Here is a 17,981-nt window from a genome sequence, read left to right as displayed (position 1 = left end):
TGCTCAATAAATACTATTGAATTTAGAATTATATCACTGTATTGACTTGACTCCTAAGGATACAGACACTGACATACACTTTCATCACAGGACTCTCTCTTAATCCTCCCCCCCCCCTTTTTTTTTTTTATAATAGTAGAGGCATGGTGGAATAATAATTAGACTACACTAAAATGGCAGTTTCCTAAACTCATCTCTCAGAGATTTACTACTTACTGTGTGCAAGGTACTGAACTGGGTGCTGTTGGGATTCTGGTCAGTAACTACATCATAGCCTATGCAACTTGTGTTGCAGTGGAGGAAGGAATGTCAAGAGTTATTCCGGCCCTTCCCCTGTAGCTAGTTAGCAAGCAAGCAAGCAAGCTGGCTAAGGCCAATTCATTAATCACTGCTTTACAACTTCTGACTTGTGACTAGCATATGCTTCAGCCTCAAAGAATTTTAACCCGTTAATCTGCCTGGGATACATCTATCTTTAAAACTTCCTTAACTCTTCATCCTGAACATCTACTGTGTGGCAAGTGCTATGCCTTATCTCATTTGATTCCTAGAACAACCCTGAACATAATATCTCTTGTACTTCCTTTAAAACCTGCAAACTGAGTCTCAGAGAAGTCAAGCCCTGGTGTGTCTGAACCTAAAGCCATGCTGTGTCTCAGGGGCCAGATTAGTCATAATACATCATCTCCACAGGACACTAGTAAGACTTTAGGACAAAAAAGGCCTTTAATACAGAATGGAGAGATGTTCCAAAAGCAGCCAAGGAAAAAGGTGCTGTAACAACAGTCTAAAGCTAATGAAAAAGACGTGCAGGAAAAAAAAATACCAGATCTCACAAAAGTCTCAGGAAAAGAGCTCTTCAGTAAAAAGTGACCTAAACCTTTAGTCAAGTTTTGGGAAATTCTGAGCTTCACTACACTTTTAGAATAGATATCCCAGGTTGGTTAAAGCCTTGGTAAGCTTTTGTAGTTTTAAACCATAAAAATCTTCATTGAAAGGACGTTTTCTACTGGTCATCAGGATCAGTACACACCTCCAAATCTTTAGTTCTTAGAAAAGGTTGGTTAGGTTTATAAAATTTTTCTTTTAGTAAAAGAAGTAGAAGAATCTAGGATGGGACCAAACTTTAACTTTGCTTAAAGATGCCATAGCGGGAGAAAAAGTACAAAACTAAGTTACCCGAGTGAATAAATACAGGGAAGATCCTGCTAAGGGCATAGGGATAAACTGAATTTTGGCTTTGAAAACAAGGCATTGGGCTCACCTAAAATCTCTAAGATATCTCTTGTGTCTGTTGAAGAGAAACAATGAAATAGATCTTAATCCCCACCCTATTACCTATTAATCAACACTGATTTGTCGGATCAAGGCCAAGGGAAATCTCCCAAACCTAGGAGTCAGTGCAGGAATGTGTTAATTCAGGTTCAACTTGATGTTAAATTAAAAAAACAAAGGAAAGAGCAAGGTGCTCTAAAAAAAAAAAGACCCCAAATACATCTCTCCAAGGTAATATACAACTAAGGCCCATTGCTCAGTAAGAAAGATTTCAAATTAATTCACCAATCTCTGCCTTTGGCAATGTTTGGCTACCTGCAAGATTTGGACCTTAAATGTTATCTCAGGTGGGTGCAAGGAACTTCTAGCCAGGGGAGGAGGAAACATAAAAACCTAGATAATGCCCATCTCCTTTCTTTGTACCCTTTCCAACTGAAATATTGCATCAAAATGCAGAAGACTTTCAAGTCCTCTCATTTCCTTTCTTTTCCACAAATTAAAAAGATCTTAGGAGTAATTATCAAAACTAAGGGGGCACAAGGGGATGAGAAAATAAAGTTGTTGGAACATCCAATTTGCTATGAACCCAAAGAGATCCAGGGTGGACTGGTTTAAGCCAACACCCCTTTGAAACACAAAAAACTGCAACATGTATTTCTGTTTTCTCTATTGGCAGCACAAAGAGCTGGCTAGTCCTTCCACCCACACTAGTATTCTCAAATTTTTGACTCATGCCAGGTTGAGAACAAAGGGAAAGGGCAGAAAGGAGAAAAAAAACTAAAAAAAAAAAAAAAAAAAAAAAAAAAGGAACTATAAGGTAACTAGAGTATTAATTTTGCAACAGATTTCAACCATCTTTCACCCTTGCCCTCAAATTTGTATCTAAGCATAAAAGGTTTCTCTTTCCCTTCCCCAGCCTTAGTCAGAAGTTTGATATTTCCAGTTCTACATTGCTTTTGCTCCTTTTCTTTAAAGCCTGTGTCTTACTTCTGCACAGGATGGGGTAGGGGAAAGGTGTTTACTTAAGAGCCAGTATCTCCCTGAAGGGTGTCCGTTTTGTCTATGAAGCTTCAATGAGTTATTACTTGGCAATTGTGAACAGCTGACCCGACTTGTCCATATAGTACTCATAAACAAGTATGAGAAACACCCCAATACCCCTGAGTGACAAACTGATTCTGATGGTGTTTGTAATACTGTATGTATGTACATGAGGGGATAACTCATCCCTCCTCTACAAGACTGGCTTAAATGAAACCATTTCCAGGGGGAGTTAGAGTCTGGGCCAATGACAGAGTCTAAAAGCTGTTGCTTCTTTGTGGGGTGGAGACTGGAATCAGTGGGCAAGTCAAGGCCCCAAGAGGGGACAAGGAAGGGCTGAGCCAGATTCCAGAAGCAAGTACAATGGTATACCCTACGTGCTGGGTGTGTTCCTAGGCCACTATTTCTGAAGTGTCTGGTGACACAGGTATGAAGCTTAACATAATCAAGGTTGCTATTTAGAGCCTTCAACTCTGCCAGTGACCCAGGTCCTGGCCCAGGTGCAGTGACTAGCCCTCTTTACCCCTTAAAGCCAACATTCCATTTATTAAGCCTCACTGGGTTGTGAAAAAGGGATGGGGTAAGAGAGAAGGTTTAAGTGTGGCTTCTGCATGACAGATCACCAATATACAATAAGGGTGGATGTGGGAAAGAATTAGCTAGCAGGATCTCCCCACCATCACTTCAATTCTATGCTTGTTTTAAAATTGCTTCTTGGCTTACAATTGTACAACTTTTTGAAGACAAATAATTACCCTTATATAGTATATATCCCACATCATTACCAACCATTCCCTGAACATATTTGATCTCACCCCGCCCATCATCCCTTTAGAAAATTTAAGTGCAAAAAGGAGCAAACAGATCGATCCCACAAGGCCATGAAGATCTTAAGAGGCTCAGCTTGCCTTCAGCAGGGACATCTGGGCAAGAGCAATGTGAGAGGGGAAAAGTCAATCACACAACAAAGGAGACCATACTTTATTAAACAGGAAAACAAAACATGATATTGGGGACAAAGAGATTAAAAAAAAAAAAAAGGAATGGCTAGAAGAGAGGGAAATGTAGTTGGCCACAAGTAAGGGAAGAGGTGGGATGGTCTGTAGTATCTTTGTGAGCGCCACCAAAATGTGTGGGCTCACACACCACCCCCCGCCCTCTCCTCACACATTCATAGAGCAAAAGCCAATACAACTGCATCTTCAGAGAGATGTCCAGGCTTTTCTTTCTGCACTCGGAAGTTGATTCACCTTCAGCCCTGAACAGTCACGTAGGGTCTGGAGAAAATTTGGGTTTTTCAATCACAGGCTCCACAAAGCAGCAGTTTCAGCTCCTGGAGAAGTTCCCTCCTATTTGCACTCACCAGAGAAGCCCCAAATCTCAAAGAAAAATGTCAAACCTTTAGAACTAGTTATTTTATTAAATGATATTAATACACAGTTCAAAGGATTCATTGTTGTTGCCTATAAAGCATGTACTTGTTTTGTTTTCCACACTGAACACGTGAGAATACCAATCCAACATATCTAATTTTAATCTTAACAGGCACCCCTGCCCATTTGAAGAAAAAAAAAAAAAAAAAAAAGAAAAAAAGGGGAAAGGGGAAGCAGTAATTTACAGCAGCTTCAAAACGCTAACAGCTGAAGCTTAATCCTGCATGAACAGTAACTTCAGGATTTTAGTGAATATTTTGCAATTATGAAGTTTACCATATTCACATTATCTAGATAGGTTTGCTGTACCATATATACCACAAACACTGTATTCCTGGGATTGGAAAGGATAAAAGATCTACTCTGCTTATTTTACTCTCCTTATAATCAATAAAACTCTATTTACTCTCAACTTTTGGGAGGGCAGGTGGGAGCAAGGAGAGAGCTCTCACCTAAACTGACCAAAGAATAAACTTACAAAATATTTCAGGACTCTATTTCTGATAATGTATCACTGAGTTTTAAGTGGTACCTTTTATATTCACTCACGACTCCTTCCCCAGTTCTCTGTCTGTGATTTTACAGTGAGCACCAAGGACCTTAGCAACAACTTCTTATATCTTTCATATGAATCATGCCCTTGCCAAGACACATTATGTTATGCTTTCTTTAAAAAATATCTTGTTTATTTATTTTTAAACTCAGGTTAAAATACAAAAGTCAGAGCATGGTCATGGAGTTTTAAATCACAGACACAGAAAGAATAACACCCCCTTGTTTCATGTTATGAATACCAGAATTGTCTTTTTTGTTTCACTATATCACATATATACATTGTAGTCTTCATTGATTTATGTAGGCAGATTTCCTTAAAGTTAAGAGGTGACAGTCACATAACAAATCCTTACTTCCATCCTAAAACAAATGCATGGATTTTGTGGCTTAAAAAAACCTAAAAATACTCAGGAAAAAAAACACACAAAAACCCTCCAAATAAACAAAAAAACAAACCCTTAAAAGTCCATCTTTTAAACTGTACAACAAAGTCTTCCTTTCATGTATTAGCCATCATGCTTTTGAGGACAATTATTCTTCCCCAAAATTCAGGAAGCTGCTTTCCTGACATTCCCACATTTCTGATAAAATCAAATGGTCAGAGAGCCTTTTCAAGTAAACACTACTTTTAGCTTAAACAAGAGCAGCAGAAAGAATTCACATTCTTTTATTCTATAATGAAAAACATCCCACTTAATTTCTTCATACACAAAAAAAAATCTATTTCAGTTCTGAAAGTCACATAGAACTTTCCTTTCCCACCACACACACACACACACACTCTCTTCCCTACACACGTCTTAGGACGCAACATAACTACACTGTTCCTTTGCTTTGTTATACTATAAACCCTTTCCCACAAAAGGTCATGGTATCATGGTATCATACATTTTTATGGGGAGAGCTACAAGACTAAGAGGCTTGAGAGGGTCAAAGAAAGAAAAAAAGAACAGCTGGTTTAAGACCAGATAAACATTAGGAAGATGACTTTCAGCATCCTAACCAAAGAACACATGGCAAGGCCAAATAAATAATGTGGAATAAATTACATAAAAACTCCAAAACCATAATGCACACCTGGTTTAAACTGCTCTTTATCTGAAAAGTAAGTTTACTGAGGCAAAGAATCATCTTCTGTCACTACTTTTCTTTCCCATATTTAATATTCCACAGTGGAATCCAAAGGAGCCCTCATACTTCCTATAGTTACTTTTCTATTAACTTGGAAGAAAATACATAACAACTTGCTAGGATTCTCTGAAAAACACATACTGTTCTACTGATGTAGCTGCAGTTTTCAGCATGTACCTTGGGGTAAGACACTAAATAATAAAAACATAGAGGTAAACACCTGTGTTTCAGTGTCCCTAGGTATAAACAGTGTAGCGATTGTCTTTTTCCAGAATACCAGGAAAACAAATGAGCCTTTCTATCTAGGTTACAGACAAGCACTTTCCTCATGTAATCTGGCTAAGGGCAGAGACATTTCCCATTGGAGGTGAGAGGTAGGGAGAAGGCTTGAAATGTGATAGCTGCTATCTGCAGAGTGGGGTAATTTATCAGATTCTTCTGTTTCTCTGTAAAGGTATGCATAGTCATACCCCCTTGACTCTAAGATACATCTGAAGAGGTTTAATATGAAGAAAGATGACATTGAACCTCCTCCTTTGAAATACCAAGAACAGGGGTGAATACAGGCCTGGTGGAAGGGGAAAAGCAAAATAAAGACCAATACTTTTCCTTTCTTTTAACAGTTAACCTTTGCTGAAAACCACCAACAAATATCACTTACATTTGGGAGGCACCATGGGAAAAATGTCTACTTCTTATATTAAAAAATGCAGGGATAATAGTTCAGTTGCTTCTTTGTATCAATTGTCAACTGTAGTGACTTTCTGGCCAAAGTAGGAGTGAAAACTGAGGGAGACAAAGAAAGTCAAGAAAGAAGAAAAGAAAAGCAGAAGGCAAGAGCTTGGTGCAAGACGAATGAAACTGCCTTAAAAACGTTTCCCATTCATTCTTTCAGGGTTACAAGGGATACACAAGTCCTATCACACATTAATAGTTCTTCCCCCTAACTCTATGTATTGTTGTAGTCACATCGTAAACTTGTATGCAGCCCCTTCTTTTTCATTCCAAAAAGAAAAAAAGCTTAGGACAGAATGAGATTTTTATCTCCTCAAAGTTACCTTTCTGATAGTATTTTGTAGGAAGAGGCTGATAAAAATTAAAAAGGATTTAATAGAAGGGCAAAGAACTAAACATGCCTTTAAAAACAAAACAAATAAATTTGACAGGTCCAAGTTCTCCCACATTTCCTTCCTTGCGACATCTCTGGGCTGTCAGCAGGGCATAGAACACATGGGGAAGACAGCCATGCTGGTTACAGCAGTAACTTAGCTGGGGGGAGAAAAGGGACAGGAATCCTTCCATTGACTAAGTGATAAGCCCAAAATAACACCCCAACATTGCACATGTTATTATCTGTACTGATGGAAGTTTTATTTCAAATGCAGTAATAATCTTCAATAGATGGGGTCAAATGCAGTAATAATCTTCAATAGATGGGGTAAAATAAGATATGCTTTCCTTTCCCCACCTCCCCCAAGTCCCCAGCCAAAATGAAGTGGCTTGGTTGTGTTTCTTTGCCTTTTTGTTCCTCCCAGTACAAACAACTTGGGGAACCAGGTAAGTGCAGTGGGAGGGAGGACTGGATGGATAGAATAGTGAAATGTAAGCAAATACGATTTTTTTAATCTGGAAGGAAGGTCCTTTGTCATAATAAAAAAATAAATCAAGGGGAGGAAAAACAAATAAAAAACCAAACCAACAATAAAACCAACCGCCTACTTCCAATGCTCTCTAGACTGTTCATGCCTTTCCCTTTGTTTGCATCAGTACCTGGGAGGGAAGAATGGGCGTTTTGGTGCAAAGAACGGAGGGCCCCTAGCAAAAGGTGGCCTCGGTCTCTTTAAACCGTGGAAAGGGTCTCTGGTGAGAAAAGGTTCCCTGGGCCGAAAGTCTGGCCGGGGACTCCGCAAAATCATACCACTCCGGTTGATGGTGTCTCTGTGTGAGGGACCCAAGGGGGGGCCACTGCTGCTGTTGCTGCCTCCCCCACTTCCTCCATGGGCTGGGCCCAGGTTCTCCAGAGAATGGGAGGGTAGGCTCAGGCTCTCACGCACACGGCTAAGGCCAGGGCCGTTGAGGTCCCGTTGGGTGGGGCCCCCATGGTCCCTGGGTCCTGGAAGCACCCCAAAATGCTCAGCAAGGGTCCCTTGAAGGAGGGAGCTATGGTCCTTGGGAAATACTGCCACAGCCCCTGTCACTCCGTGCTCTGCCAGTGGTGGGGTTGGGAAGGGTACAACCCCAGAGTGGTCAACAGGGGGTGGAGGAGGGGGTGGAGTAGCAAAGGGGATACCACTCCCACCACTGCTGCTATGCTCCCCAGGGGGTGGAGGAGGGGGTGGGGTGGGGAAAGGAACTCCACTGTGCTCTCCAGGAGGAGGGGGTGGGGCAGCATGGGCCAGGGCTGCTTCCTTTGTGAAGGGGTTTGAAAGATCCACAGAGGGTAGATGAGTGGGTGCATCTCGAGAGAAGATACCACCATGATCCTTAGGAGGGGCTGGTGGGGCAGATGATGGCCCCACTGGCTCTCTCTGGAAAGGTGTCCCATGCTCCAAGGGGGACGGGGGGAGATGATGCTCAAATGTTGAGTTGAAACTGTTGGGACGAAAGCTGCCGACACTCTCCTGAAATTGGGGTGCCCGTTCCTTGTATGGTGCTGTTTTAAAGCCAGTGAGGCCTCCGCTGCCCCCACCCCCAAGGGATGTCAACTCAGAGGCACTGGAGGGGCCATTGTCAAAAGAGCTGCCTGAGGTATTCAGCTCAAACCAACCCACCCTTGAAGCCTCACGCCCATGTCCTCTATTTCCCTTCCCAGGAACTCGGATGGACTCTACGGTCTGTATTGGCTCCCCTGACATCCTCCTATTGGACGCATTATGATAACCCAAGGTTTCTATAGGGGCCCCCTTTTCTTCTGTACTATCAGGCAAGTCTAAGCAGGAGGACGAGACGCGGGTTTCTATGCGGTAGTGCTCTTCTTGTTGCTGTTGCTCAGTGGTGGTCAAGCTGGGCTGGGCGAGGTTTGAGAGACTGACACCATCGCTTGAACTGCCCTTGCTGGGGACTTGGCCAAAATGCTTATCATCTGAGGGCTTGCGTGAGGCGTTTTTAAGCATATTCTTAAACTCAATCGTCGACGTGGTGGAAATGGTGGAGGCCAGGACTTTCTCCACGCCTGATGTGGGTGGGTGGCCCGTGGGAGCAGCAAGGGTATTCTGCGGAGAGAAAAGGGAACGATGTGGGACTGGGTGAGGAGAGTCTGGGTACTGCTTCTGTGGCAAATTGAGATGCCCAGTGGTAGATTGAGACAAGCTATTGTGGTTGGAGTCAGGGGTGAAAAATGAATCATTCTTACTCGGTGATGGTGACCGGTCAGACCCAGGTTCATTCCCTCTTATGCTGAAGGCACCAAATAGGCCAGGAGAAGACGAGAGACGGTCACAGTTCTCACTAGAGTCCAGAAGGGCCCTTACAGATGGAGGGAAGGTAGACTTTACCCCAAATTCTTGGGCCCTGTGGCTGTAACTGGACAGGATTGGTTGGTACTCGGTGGAATCAGAAAGCTTGCTTGATTTCAGGATAGACTTGGCTGGTTTCTTCTCTAGGTTCATCATGGCAGAGGGTGGAGGCCCTGAATACTCAAAATCTCGGTAATCCTCATCTTCTTGGAAAGAAGTATCAGGATAGAACTTTTCCTGAGAAGAGTCCATCAGGGAAGATGGTCTCTCCATTCCATCAGAAGGCTGCTTATAGGGAGACTCACTGCCCAGGCCAAAGGGTCGATATGTAGGTACAGCATTGGAGTGCTCCCGGGGGTAATTTTCCTCTCTCCCAGGTGGTGGTGACCTTGTACTGCTGGGTGTTGAGGAACCAGGGCTAATGATCTTAGAAAGCAGGGACATGGTATCTACACTGCTGGATGTGGGCTTGTCCATCATCTCATCTTGGGTGGGTGTCCCACTGCGTTCATCCCGCACAGGGGTTCCATCAGTGTTGTCCATCGAGGTGCTAGTAGGGCCACGCTGAAAGTCTGAGGGAAGACTCTCTGCTGGGGCACTGGATCCCAAACTGCTCAGGATTGGGATGTTTAAGTTTAAGCCACTGAAACCAGGATTACCTTTTAAGAAGTTGTGGATCTTCATTTCCAGGCTTGGGGAGGTGGACTCTGACTCCAACTTTGGCTTGGAGATCTCTGAGGATTGGCACATAGCAACTTCAGTAGGTGGGGCAGCAGAGCTAGTATTGTGGGTACCTGTAAATCCCCGAGAGTTGGACGGTAGTTTGAAAGTAGTGCTTGGGAGCCCTGGGCTTTGCCCAATTGAGGCTTTGCTGGCAGAAGTTGAAGAGACTTCAGAAGTTGATGAATTAGGAGAATAATTGAAACTTTTGGGAATAAAGGATTGAGTATTGGAGGGCAGACTTCTCCCCTTTATGCTAGAGACTGTGGTGTTGGCAGGGGAAGCTGAAGTGCTCTGGGATGCAGCTTCACTGGATGGAACTGGGTTCCCAGTAACACTCTGAAGTAAGGATGACAGACCTGTAGAAACAAAGGTTAGAGGGGTTAAAAAGAATTCCCTACCATGCTCTAAAACCAATGTAGGCTAATTGAACATTCTCATTCATTCCACTGGGAACTAGATATTAAATTCTGAGGCCAAAGGGAATCCAAACCAATCAAGCAATGGCAAAATGTCATAGGAAACACTGGACCTATTTATCAGTATAAAGAGAGCAAATCACTGAAATGTTTCTAGTACTGTTCAAAAACAAGTCCAACGTAGCACAGTAAAAGGTAAGTGAAAGGGGAGATTTTAGTTTAAACAAAGAAAAGCAGGAAAAGAAATGCAACATTAAGCTTAAAATAATGTTTTGCGCTGATATTTTTTAAGGTTTGATATGTAGAACTGCTTCTCTAAATGCAAACAGATGTTCTGTCCTATCCTTCCATTCCACCCTCCAGAGCTATCTATTAACAAGTTAATGTAATCTGTCATTCTCGAGAGGAAGATAGTATATGTAAATTTTAGAAATGTATCTGAACAGTGAATGCTTTTCAAAGAAGTATCTCTTGCGAGGTTAGTGTTACCTTTGGGGAAACCATGCTTTCAACTATCATTTTTGTTTTTAAAACACAACAATAATAAATATATAAACATACACCACAAACTTACAAAGCCAGACTAACAGGGCACTGATCCTTTTACCAGAAAACACAAATCTCCATTTTATAGCTTGTAAAATTCAAGGATTATTGATCTGCCAAGGTTGACACTGACGAGATTCAACTCTACTCACTGATAGACAAAACCTTCTCAGAAGCACTGAGAAAGAAGTCTTTGGGGCAAAGGTTGAAGTCCACCAAAGCAAACTGCTCCTGTAGGAAAGTTTTTAGAAAAATACTTGACAAAGAGATGACAGAAGGTCCTATAAATTCAATCACATTTTGGAAAATTTATCCAATTCTTGGTCATAAACGAAAAATTTTTATATACTTATCACCCAAATGTATAGCTTTTAGTCACTGAATGCACTAAACTGTTCTTGAGTAATGATGTCATGAAAGAAAATAATACTTATTGTGATACTTCAATTAATGTTTCTTCAAAATTTCAATTTTAAACCATATATTTGCCAAAAGATTAAGTCTAAAGAATTTCAGGCCATTCCATCCTTGTAAAATTTTTTGTCATCTACTTCTAAATAATGTTGCATGATTTTTATGAACATTATCCTCTTGGAGAAAAAAAAATCTACATTTAATTTCCAAAATGTTCCCTAGCTATGTAACTTTTTTTGCCTAAGAGTTCGATTTAAATTCTAGTTGTCACTGTTCTTAGCAAACCAGAGTCCTCAACACAAGCACTGGAATGTGACATATGATAATGTCATATGACTTTTAAAAGCTATTTCAGCATATCTCTTAGATATTGTGGAATAAATTCTATAAAAGTCTATCTTATTAACACAGATATCTAACTAACTAATCCAATTTCTGGTAATAGGTAAAACTGTCTTTCACCACTAAATATTACTTTTCTTCAATATTAACAAGTATATTCTATTCTCCTCTGCCCATGAAAGTACTTCTTTTGTGTTGAAAAATCTATGAATAAAGGCTATAGATGAATAAAATCAGAGCAAAATTCTAAGAGATTTCCTTTACAGTCCTTGAGGAAATGCATCTATTTAAGTTGCTAGACAACTTAAAAAAATCCAGGAGAATTCTACTTGCCATAAATGGAAGGTGATGTTATTCCACAAAGATTGTTTACCTCCCACTACTCATTTTATCAAAACACACCCAGTTTTGTTTAAAATTTTGCCTGATGAGAATGTCCACGTTACTGCTGCAGCGATTTGCTTAAAGGAAAAGTTTCTTTAAGATGAAGGTACTGTAGCTAAGTAAGAAGCTAAAATACAAGCAAGTTCAAGATTTCTAATCTAACTACAGGATGGTGATGGAAGAGAGACCACAAACATGTCAATCTCTCAAACTAATTGTTCCTGTTAGGGCTTTTAAGATGTGTTGTAGTATTGTCATCAATTCGTTTTTGCTGATAACAACATTTGTGGTTTGTGGATAATTAGTAGCATTTAGTTTTATGTAACACAATTCTTCCCTATCTTAAGGCAAAGTTCACTATAATAGGGCTTGGCTGATCTACTTGCAGAACAGTTTAGGAAACAGCAAAAAGATAATGTGTACTGGTTTCTATTCACATAGAGCAAGGATTCTAACATTAACACTATCAAAAGTTCTTTGTGAATAATTCTTTGTTGTTGGGGACCATCCTGTACATAATAGGATGTTTACTTTAGTAGCATCCCTGGCCTCATCTTGGGAGATGCTGTTGTGACAACGAAAAATGTCTCCAGGCATTGCCAAATGTCCCCTAGAGACAAAATCACTACCCCTGGTTAGGAACTACTGGTACATAGTAAATTGCTATATTGAAAATATTGTGGTATTTGTAATTCACTGCATAATTATATTGAAATGTTTAAAAAGATTGTGGCTGATATCTGAAGGGTATGTGAGCAGAACAGGTAAGGTTTAGGAAAAATGTTAGGAGACAGTTATTATACGTGCAAAATGAATAATTAGCAAAGTTAAACAGCCAGGTTCAAATTAGACAGAGATTATAGGTAGGCAAAAGCAAAGAAGATGTACTATATCCACAGTGGCCTCTATAAACATGACACAAAAAAAGAGATATTCATGTCTCCTAAAATTTTTTTGACAGATTAACCTTTCTTACTATTTTTATCTTCAGTTATCATTAAAATATGTAAACCTCGACATATACTAACCACTACTAAAAGCTGGGACAAATGCAGCCCCTAGGGGTGTCATGGTGTAGGTGAAAGAATATTGCACTCCAGTCAAGAAATCTTGCTTTTAGTCTCACCTTGTCACTGAACAGAAAGAGGTGTGACCTTAAGCAGGCCACATCACCTCACTGAGTCTTAATTTCCTAACTTGGAAAGGAGGGGATTAGATGAGATGATATTTAGAGTCTCTTTCACAGCTTTGACATTTTATAATTCTATAAATGCCAGCTTGTAGATGTTAAGTATGACAAGAAAAGTAAAATTATACATTTCATGGCTTTGGATTCCTCAGAAATGGAACCCAGGAGTAAGCCAGAGACACACATCCATTCCCTCTGGCACATGTCAGTTTACCTTGCAGAGCAGGGGCTGACTGTGTCTGGGTTTTGGAAAGAGCAGAAAGAATGCTCTCTGGAGTGATCTCCACCTTGGAGAGGATATTTGCCAGAGGGTTGTGAGATGTTGTTGTGGCAGGAGCAGGTGTTTTCAGGCCACTGGTGAGGTTGCTGGGACTTGTAGGCGTTCCAGGAGAAGGTCTTGATGCAGGACTGACCCCTGGTGGCAGAAAGATAACTGAAGCAAATGCAATTCAAAAATGACCTTGAAATTCATAACACTTGCCACTCAAACCAGTTTGATATGTTTAACAGGAACTCTTCTGTGTCCGATCCACAAATGTACAAAGAAAAAAATCTGAAAATAAGATTAAGATTTGCTCCCTTCTACTTACAACACCCTTATTAAGTTATGTTCATATGTATTCATTAGTTTTGAAAAGAAAAAGAGACCAGGCAACCTATTTCTTTTTTCTCTACAATAACACCTACACCTCAGATTCCTGAAGGTTTCCAATAAACATTGATGTTGATTATCATGATGCAAGTCACTGCTGTAGCATAATTTGCTCACTGCATAATTCTATGTTATTGGTCAGATATTTGCTTCTTATAGGGCCTATCAAAATGAGATTATATAAGCAATCGACTATACATTTTTATATTTTAAAACACTAGGCTGATTTTAACAAAAGAAAAAGGTGTAAGAAAAAAATATTTGATTAAAAAAAGATATAGCACAATTTTGGAGATGAATTTATTAACATCTGAAGAGACTTAAAAAAAAAAACCTGTATGATGTTTTTGATTGGCCATGTGTTTATATTGATGAAGCTGCATGAAGGATGTTCTCTACATTTGTATATTTTTCATAAAATTCCTTTTCCATTAAATAAACTTTTAGGAATGGTTATGCATACAATTTTAGTGTCAACATTGCTCATTACAGTATTTTTTTAACAGTGAAAAACTGGAAACATACTAAATGTTTAATATTAAAGGATTCGGAAGCACATGTAGCTCAGTGGGGTTGAGTGCCTGCTTCCCATGTAGGAGGTCCTGGGTTTAATTCCCAGTACCTCCTAAAAATAAAAAAAAGTGATAACAACAACAATAAAGGATTAGATAAATTATGGAATACTATGTAGTCATTAAAATGACGTAGATGATATTTAATGACTTAGAATAACATTCATGATATGTAGTTTATATTTTAAATAGCTGGTTTAAAAATCATTTATGAAAAATACGCTGCAATTTTTTAAAGAACAATTTTTACAAATATTTAATCCACTAAAACCTTCATGTACATGTTTCCTTTGGGATAACAGAATTAGGGATATTTATTTTATTCTTTATGCTTATTTTCTAGTTTTTTTTTTTTACAATAACCATATATTGACTTTGTAAATGTTTTGTTGTATTTTCTTAAATCAAAAATTACTTTTGATTAAAAAAAAAAAGAAAAAACAAAAAATCAGATTGTTTGGTTCAATTAAAAAGATGAATACCAGTTTTTTAATCCTCTTTACTGGGCTTACTTACCAGTATTTTTCATGACTGATGTCAGGCTGCTAAGGATGGAACTGATCTTTGCCAGATCCACATTAGCCAGGTTTGGCAAAGCCAATGCTGGGGAAGGGGACAGAAGAGAAGTATTCACAGGCTTTGGAAGAGGTGGAGTTGCTGTCATGGTCACAGGCATTGGGGTACATGAAGGGGCCTTTGAGATACTTTCTGTTGGCTTTGTCGGTACAGAAGTAGATACAGCTGATTTCTCCACAGGTTTTTCCTTCCTGTCTTCCACTGTTTCAACAAATAAAAGAGATAATATTGAATCCCACTTCTTTCCAGGCTTTGCTTCCAATACAAAATAATGTTCTAATATTTCCTGTAGTGGTAAAAAGCATCATGCTTTAGAGAAAACAACTGCTCACTTCATGAATTTTTAAAAAGTCATATTCTTCATAATTTTTGCATCTTTCCACCTTCCATACTTGGTTAAAATTAATTTCTTTCCTGAATTCATTCTTTTCCTTTCTTTTTAAATAATTCCTTCACATCTTCTTAGTATTTATTAAATTTGTACATTTCTAGAAGCATGTTGCTGTTTGGTACGTATTTGTATTCTGTCTTTTGGAAAGGGTATTTTTGTCAAAAATGTCCAGTGTTTTCTATTAACCTGGGAGCTTTCTGAGAGACAAAAACTCTGTACATGTATGTTATTGTATTTCCTTGGGCCTCCTGAAATTGCCCTGCTGGTGGTACAATATACAAAAGGAACAAACTCATTTCAGACTGCAATACCTTGATTTTAAAAAAATATTTTATTTATAAAATTTTATTTATTTTTTTTGGGGGGGAGGGTTACTGGGGACCAGGAATTGAACCTGGGACCTCATATGTGGGAAGACGGCACTCAACCACTGAGCCACATCAGCTTCCCTGAGTTGGTTTTCTGTTTGTTTTGCTTGTTGTTGTTTTTTTTCCAGAAGGGCACTGGGAACCAAACCTGGGACCTCCCATGTGGGAGGTAGGTGCTCAACTGCTTGAGCCACATCCACTCCCCAAGATCACAATGCTTTTAGTCATGATGCCTTTGCTGTATTATACTCTTTTTAGTACTTTAAAAGCTATATGGCTGGGAAGCAAATGTGGCTCAACCAATTGGGCACCCACCTACCACACAGAAGGTCCCAGGTTTGGGTCCTGGTACCTCCTAAAGAAGAGGTGCAGATGCCTGCAAACTGCCACAATGAACAGAAGCCACAAGCCAGTAGACACTGCAGCCCCCAGTGAGCGGATATGGCCCAGGCTGTTGGGCACTCGCCTCCCATGTGGCAGATCCTGGGTTCAGTTCCCAGTGTCACCTGGAGAAGGCAAGCAAACAATGAGCAGACAGAGGAGAGAACCATGTGGAGAAGGGAGGGGGGCGGGGATAAATAAAGTAAATAAATAAATCTTAAAAAAAAAAAAGCTCTACAGACAGTACATTAAATTCAGCAGAAATCAAACTGCCTAATAATAATTATAAAAGGATGGAGATGTCAGAGAAATAATTCATCAATCCAGATTAGTTTTGAAAGTGTGGTTAATGAACTGTGGTGTTGTAATTCTTGAAGGTCAAAAGTGATAAAGAAGGGAAGCATGGGAAACGGACTTTGGCCCAGTGGTTAGGGCGTCCGTCTACCATATGGGAGGTCCGCGGTTCAAACCCCGGGCCTCCTTGACCCGTGTGGAGCTGGCCATGCGCAGTGCTGATGCGCGCAAGGAGTGCCGTGCCACGCAAGGGTGTCCCCCGCGTGCGGGAGCCCCACGCGCAAGGAGTGCGCCCGTGAGGAAAGCCGCCCAGCGTGAAAGAAAGTGCAGCCTGCCCAGGAATGGCGCCGCCCACACTTCCCGTGCCGCTGACGACAACAGAAGTGGACAAAGAAACAAGACGCAGCAAATAGACACCAAGAACAGACAACCAGGGGAGGGGGGGAAATTAAATAAATAAATAAATCTTTAAAAAAAAAAAAAAAAAAAGAAGGGAAGCAGATTTGGCTCAAGTGATAGAGCATCTGCCTACCATATGGAGGGTCCAGGGTTCAAACCCAGCCCTGACACATGTGGTGAGTTGGCCCACATTCAGTGCTGATCCATGCAAGGAGTGCCGTGCCACACAGAGGTGTCCCCCGTATAGGGGAGTCCCATGCGCAAGGAGTACACCCAGCAAGGTGAACCACCCTGTGCAAAAAAAAAGCACAGGCTGCTCAGGAGTGGTGCAGCACACACGGAGAGCTGATGCAGCAAGATAACGCAACAAAAAGAGACACAGATTCCTGGTGCTGCTGACAAGAATGCAAGCAGACACAGAAGACAAAGTGAATGGATACAGAGAGCAGACAACGGTGGGGGGGCAAGGAGGGGAGAGAATAAAAAATGTTTGAAAAAAAAAAAGTGATAGCGAAGGAGGAATTTCCAGTGTAAGTGTCCTTCCCCTCTCTAGCAGTGCTGTGCAAAAGAAATATTATTCAAGCCACATATGTAAGTTTAAATTTTCTAGTAGACAGTGAAATGAATTTTTACGATATATTTTAATTATCTCAGTATATCCCAAATATTTTCATCTCAACATATAATCAATATAAAACTATTAATGAGGTATTTTTATATTCTTTTTTGGAGTACTAAGTGCTTCAGTCCAGTGAGTATTTTATACAAACGGTAGTACATCTCAAGTTAGACAAGCTACATTTCAAATGTTCAATGGTCCTATGTGACTAGTGGCAATCATATTAGCACAGATTTTTTTTTTTTTTTTTTAAAGCACAGATTTTGAGCAACGATTCTCAACCCATGTGGCATATAAAATCCTGAACTACTACTCTAGAGATAAAAATGCATCCTTGGTGTTCTAATCTTTTAAGTATTGAACATTCTTTTCATATTTGTCAGTGGTTGATCAATTGATGGGAGAGCAAAATAAAGAATAAGTTATCTATCATTAATCACATAAGGACATACCAATGATTTTTGACCCATCATCTTCCACATCTGAGAGTTCCATGTCTTCCACATCACGATTATCTGTTGCAGGCTCAGGTGTGGCAGATTTTTCACTCTCCACAGTTGGTGACTGGGATTCTTCACCTCCCATTCCCTGAAAAGGAGACTCAGAACCAGTTGGGGAGGGAGCATCCATACTTGGGGAAGGGACTGGTGACTCTTCAGGATCAGGAAGGGTTGACTTCAATTGATCCAGCTTCTTCTTTAAATTGTTCACTCGGTTAGCAAAGGTTTTATATGCCTGTAATAGAAAAAGAAGAGTTTTCTCCTTTCTGATAAAACAAAGCAGTAACTATTTTAAACTAGATCTAATTTCCTATTATTAATGACA

The 17,981-nt window shown here is 40.2% G+C and overlaps 1 protein-coding gene across 4 annotated transcripts in view; it reads right to left on the bottom strand.

Moving 5' to 3' along the window:
* Window positions 1-3,273: 3,273 nt before the first annotated feature.
* Window positions 3,274-17,981, bottom strand: part of RPRD2 (regulation of nuclear pre-mRNA domain containing 2) — a 113,246-nt gene continuing 98,538 nt past the window's right edge. For 2 of the 4 annotated variants that reach the window (XM_058275305.2, XM_058275304.2), the window contains 5 exons: window positions 17,609-17,891; window positions 14,645-14,905; window positions 13,119-13,319; window positions 8,788-9,969; window positions 3,274-8,647 (listed from right to left, as the gene is read on the bottom strand). In XM_058275305.2, the coding sequence (XP_058131288.1) occupies window positions 8,559-8,647; window positions 8,788-9,969; window positions 13,119-13,319; window positions 14,645-14,905; window positions 17,609-17,891 (2,016 nt within the window). In that variant the 3' untranslated portion in view covers window positions 3,274-8,558. Of the gene's footprint in view, window positions 9,970-13,118; window positions 13,320-14,644; window positions 14,906-17,608; window positions 17,892-17,981 lie in introns of all 4 variants that reach the window. The other 2 variants (XM_058275303.2, XM_058275302.2) reach the window with 1 other exon arrangement.

This window comes from Dasypus novemcinctus, chromosome 13 (assembly GCF_030445035.2).
Source record: "Dasypus novemcinctus isolate mDasNov1 chromosome 13, mDasNov1.1.hap2, whole genome shotgun sequence".
Taxonomy (NCBI): domain Eukaryota; kingdom Metazoa; phylum Chordata; class Mammalia; order Cingulata; family Dasypodidae; genus Dasypus; species Dasypus novemcinctus.
This window is presented reverse-complemented; position numbering and strand designations above follow the sequence as displayed.